The sequence below is a fragment of the Choloepus didactylus genome, chromosome 18, assembly GCF_015220235.1.
Source record: "Choloepus didactylus isolate mChoDid1 chromosome 18, mChoDid1.pri, whole genome shotgun sequence".
NCBI classification, from domain to species: domain Eukaryota; kingdom Metazoa; phylum Chordata; class Mammalia; order Pilosa; family Megalonychidae; genus Choloepus; species Choloepus didactylus.
In genome coordinates this window covers 18,373,684-18,379,518 of record NC_051324.1, presented here as the reverse complement: position 1 = coordinate 18,379,518, position 5,835 = coordinate 18,373,684, and the positions used below count along the sequence as shown (strand labels likewise).

The 5,835-nt window shown below is 42.3% G+C and overlaps 1 protein-coding gene across 1 annotated transcript; it reads left to right on the top strand.

Moving 5' to 3' along the window:
* Positions 1-4,875: 4,875 nt before the first annotated feature.
* Positions 4,876-5,835, top strand: LOC119514646 (olfactory receptor 1P1-like). Its single transcript, XM_037810457.1, has one exon. It carries the CDS (start codon positions 4,882-4,884, stop codon positions 5,833-5,835), a length of 954 nt encoding a protein of 317 aa, XP_037666385.1. The 5' UTR covers positions 4,876-4,881.

Genomic DNA, 5,835 nt, shown 5'->3' with positions numbered 1-5,835 from the left:
GCATCATATGTTTATGGAACAACTCTTTTTTGCCAGGCATTATCTTAGGCACCAGGAAATCACACTGGTGAACAGAACCACAGGGGCCTGATTTCTTGAAGCTTTCAGTCCAGTGATGAAGCTGACAATCATTGGAATGCCCAGTAAAATGCAGAAAACCCTAGAAGATGCCTTTTGTGATATTTATGCTGGAACCTAAGGGATGAGTAGGATTAAATGGCAGGGAGTGGCTGGTGGTGGAGAGAGAGTGCTCCAGGCAGAGGGGAGAGCAAGTGAGAACATCCAGAGGTGAGGATTGAGGGTGGGGTGGGGGGAGGCTCTTTGTGACAGAGGGATTATGGTGATGATATGAACAGGTCATGGGGAGGACACCAGGGTCAGGCTGGGCACTGGTGGAGGAACTCATGGGACATGGGATAGGGTCTGTTGGACTATCAGAGAGAGATCTATTGCCCTAGATGAGAAGGGACAACCAGCTGGCCAGATGTAGCTATTTGGGTCTGAATGTTTGCTTTGCACCACTATTCTCCATTCCAAAATAAGCAATGGATTTGGAGTCAGCTGGGTAAAGATCAACTCCAGATTCTTTTACTTGTCAGTATGTGACCTTGGGTCAGGTCCTTCAGTCTCTTTGAGCCTCAATTTCCTCATTTATGACAGGCCAATAGCAACATCTACCTCCAGTGAGGGGGTTTAGGAGATGGCAATGGAAGATCCTGGGTCAGGACCCTGGAAGGGACTCACTGAATTTGAGTTCCCTTCCCTTTTAATGCCATCCTCCCCTCACCCCCTGCATACCCTTCTCAGCAATGAGGCTCTGGTCGAAATAAACTTGCTTAGATTAACTTTACACAAGATGCCCCTTTCCTTAGGTGGGGATCTTTCCCTGAATCTGCACACTCAGGTATGGCAAAGCCAGGGATCCGGCCCAGTTTTCCCAGCCCCACATTGTCCAGGTGTTGGACACAATACCCAGAAACCTCTGTCTAGCTCCAAGGGGTCCAGGCCCCACTCCCCTTGGCTCCCAGAGCACTGTTCTCCCCTCTTTCCTGCTCTGCTCCTGTCTCTTGCTCACTGTGACATGTTCCTGTGGGTTGTTTTTTCATTTTCTTGACAATGCCTTTGGCATGTTGGATGGCATATTGTGTTGGAATTATTCTCAACAATTGTTTCTCTAAAGTGACTTCTCTTCAGATGGGAAGCTTGAATTTTCAGGCCTCTTTTAAATGCAATTTTACTGAGATATTTTCATATACCAGATAATCATCCAAAGTGCACAATCAGTGGTTCACAGATTCACCATATACTTGCTCATTCATCACCACAATTTTTGAACATTTTCATTACTCCAAATAAAAGAATAAAAATTAAAAAAAAACACCCAAAACATCCCATACCCCTTATCTCTCCCTATTACTTATTTATTTTTTGTCTTTATTTTCTTACTCATCTGTCCATACACTAGATAAAGGGAGTGTGTCAGTTTCCACGATCACACAGTCACATCACATAAGCTCAATAGTTATAAAATCATCTTCAAGAATCAAGGCTACTGGATTGCAGTTCAACAGTTTTGGGTATTTCCTTCTAGCTATTCTAATACACTAAAAACAAGAAAGGGATATCTACATAATGCATAAGAATAACCTCCAGAATGACCTCTCAACTTTATTTGAAATCTCTCAGTCACTGAAACTTTATTTTGTTTCATTTCTCTCCCCATTTTAGGTCAAGAAGTCTTTTTCAGCCCCATCATTCTGGGTCCAGGCCCATCCCCAGGAGTCATGTCCCATGTTGCCAGGGAGATTTACACTCCTTCAGGTGTGACATTTCTGTGTAGACCTAGCAATTTACTCAGTAGTTATTATTCACATTTGAATGATTTGCATTTTTCTAGATCAGAGATTTAGCAAGAGTATCCTTTGACTGGTTGCACAAGGAAGGGGGAAAGAATTAGGGAAACTTGCCCAAATTTTCACCTCAAGGACTCCCTTGCCTGAGTGATGGATGCTTCTTTAATATCTACTGCTTTGGTTTCCTGTACAATGGTCACATCTTTTCTCATGATCTTCTCTCATGCTTACTGTACTGCACTGTTACTAAACCCTTTCTACTGCACTCATCACTCTGGATAAGGCCTTCTTTATAGGCATGAATATTTGTGGATTCTGGCAATTTACCACCACTTATCTACTTTGATTCATGGCTGTGGCTTCCCACACTGGTTATGTTCATATTCATTTGGAGTATTTTCTTCCCCTCATTGACAAGGTTTTTAGAGTTGTGGAATGTCTCTGTCTCCCTGTTTCATTGAAAGTATAAAAATTTGGGAGCTTTTATTCCTCCTCCTTGTCACATTATCACATTATGGTTTTCTTTTGTTTGTTTTTTTTTTTGTTTTTTTGTTTTTTTTAGTGGAGAAAGGCAAAAATTAGGATCTAGGCTGTCACTGCTTAGGTACCAATATCTAATTCAAATATAATTTTTTTCTCTACATCCTCTTCATAGCTTAGCTTCCTTTGCATCCCTTCTCTTTTTTATTAGTAGATATGCAACTTTGCATTTTTTAAAATGAGACAGGAAGCTTCTGAAAGTTTATCGGTTTTTAAAATAAAGTTAATTTTACAAATATATTGTCCACATCCACCTGATGAAACCCTGACCTATCTCTGTGGCACAGAGCCCAGCCTCTCCTGCCTCATTCTGCTTTGTGTATCCTCTTTCACTGTATCCTCAAGGCCAACATCACCACTCAACATTTTAATGCTCCACTCCACTCAACCCAAGAGTATTAAGTCAGATGTAATTTAGTGCATATTCAGAATTCACTCCCTCTCTATAGTAAAGGGATAGGTGAGATGCACACATAGTGGGTGAGGAGGGTGACCAGTGCCTCTAGGATTGAATTGAATTAAATTGATTTCAACTCATATTTGTCTGTGTATCTAAAATTCTTGACCATGCAGAAGAATAGATTCAACAAAGAAAGGGAAGCCACAAGAAAACAGAACAGGGAATTGAAATTTTAATCATTCAGTTAACATTTATCTAAATCTTTCTATATTAAAGGCACTATTTTAGGTACTATGTGAAAGACAAAAATTATAAAAGAATATCTGGGTTTCTTTTATAAGGTCACAAAAATATTCAATTCAAGTACTGAAAGAATAAAACTCATAGATGATTTGTAAGGGAAGTATTGTGGAAGTTAATTATAGGGATAACTTTTTTGCTTAGAAGGATGAGTGAAATTAAATGTGGTAGGTGACAGTAAATATATGTCACCTTGCTAGTCAGAGATGGAAAGAAATCCCATCCAAAATTGTTTCCTTCACTTCAGGGAACACTTACTCCCACTGCCTGGTGTTTCTTTCCATGTGAAATGTTTATCCATCAGATGAATATCCCTGGCCCCACTCCACTGCTTTTGTTTAGCTCTATCCTGGAGGGCTTCTCTGACTGCTGAATTTTGATCCTCAGCTTCTCCTTTCCCTTTAGGAATCATGTCATTTTCAGAAAATACACGTTCTGCTCTGTTCCTCCAAGTTACAAGGGCAGCTTTTCTCCAGTGGGAGGTCTGTGATTGCCCAACTGAGCCCAGAAAGGGAAATATATTTAATTTTGGAAAAGTAATAAAAAATTCATGTAGTGAACACAGCTAAGACACATTATACAACCTAGTCTTTTTCAGTAATAAATGTGATTTTCTTTTCTCTACCTGATTGATTAACCCCTGTGTCTAATTCTAAGCTGGTTCCACACATGGAGGGAACAGCAATTTTTAGGTATTGTGCCTACTCAAGCACTAACATCAGTGACCTACACAAACATCTTCAAAACTTTCACTACATAGGCCCTCAGTTCCCTACGTAGGCCCTCAGTTCCTGTCCATCTTTATAGCAGCCTCCAATCTCTTCTCCCTTCTCCAAGATCCTGTTTCCCCTCTCTGAATGTGACCTAGTCTTCCAACCTCCTGTTCTGTGCTCAAAAGCTTGTCTCTAAACATATTGTCCACATCCACCTGGTGAAACCCTGACCTACTTCTGTGGCACAGAGCCCAGCCTCTCCTGCCTCATTCTGCTTTGTGTCAGAAATGAGTGTGTGTGTGTTTGTGTGTCTGTATGTGTGTGTGTGAAAGAGAGAGAGAGAGATTAAATATTTTCATTTCTTCTTCATACTTTCCCTGAAACCTTGAAGAGTAACATGTACATATGCACCTTTAGGAAATAGCTGTTAGACCATTGAATTGCTTTTCGGGAAGAAGGGGCAACATGAATCTGTGTCTTTGGAATAATGATTTTGGTGTCCTGGGCACAATGGATCAAAACAGATACAGTGTGTGGTCTGAAAGAGGTTTGGAGGCAGATGAAGGTGTGGAGAACCCCAAATAACCACTTTTGTAGGATTTTAATATGGACAGTCCATCCCATTAGATTAAAAATTGTCCGCATTTGTTATCTGTCTTACTTACCTTGTGCTGCAATGGGTGCAACTTGGTACTTACACAATCTGTGGAATGAATGAGTGAATGAATGAATGAATAAACAAAGGAAATTATCTTGACTCCACTGAGAGTACAGCCACAGAAAAAGAAGCAACTAAAGAAATTGTGGACAGAAAGGAGTGCAGAGACACCAAACAAGAAACCTATTTTAGTTCTCTTAAGGTGTGTCTTCCACACTTCCTAGCATTGTGTATTTAGGAGGATTTGGTCAATATTCATGGTGCATATAGTGGGTGGTCCATACACATACATTAAAGCCATTCTTTATTCTTCTCTAGAGTTCAGAGACTGGCATGTTCCCCAATCATTAGGAGTGAAATAGTCTAGAGAATTTTGTTGTGTCTGACTCAAGGTCTGTCTCTCTGACCTCGGGGCTCATGGCAGGTGGGAACCAGACCAGTATCTTCAAGTTCCTACTCTGGGGACTATCAGAGCAGCCAGAGCAGCAGCACATCCTCTTCCTGCTGTTCCTGTGGATGTACGTGCTCATTGTGACTGGGAACCTGCTCATTGTCCTGGCCATTGGCACTGACAGGCATCTCCACACACCCATGTACTTCTTCCTCACCAGCCTGTCCTGTGCAGACATCCTGTTCACTTCCACCACTGTTCCCAAGGCCCTGGTGAACCTCCAGACCCAGAGCAGGTCCATTTCCTATGCAGGATGCCTGACTCAGCTCTACTTCTTCCTGACTTTTGGGGACATGGACATCTTTCTCCTGGCAACAATGGCCTATGACCGCTATGTAGCCATCTGTCACCCTCTCCACTACATGGTGGTCATGAGCCCCCAGTGCTGCATCCTCATGGTCACTGCCTGCTGGACACTTACGAATCTTGTTGCCATGACCCACACCCTCCTCATTTTCCATCTTTCCTTCTGCTCAGAGAAAATCATTCCTGACTTCTTCTGTGATCTGGGCCCCCTGATGAAGGTGTCCTGCTCTGACACCAAGGTCAATGAGCTTGTCCTCCTCTTTGTGGGGGGAGCAGTTATTTTAATCCCCTTTATGCTCATCTTGGTGTCTTATATTCACATTGTTTCAGCCATCCTCCAAGTCCCCTCTGCACAGGGAAGGCGAAAGGCCTTTTCTACCTGTGGTTCCCACATCACTGTTGTTTCCTTGTTCTTTGGAACAGTGATCAGGGCTTATCTGTGCCCCTCATCATCTTCCTCCAGCTCATTAGAGAAGGACACAGCAGCTGCTGTCATGTACACAGTAGTGACACCCCTGCTTAACCCCTTCATTTACAGCCTACGGAACAAGGACATGCAGAATGCACTGGGGAGACTTCTCAGGGGCAAAGTCTCCTTCTTGAGGGGCCACTGA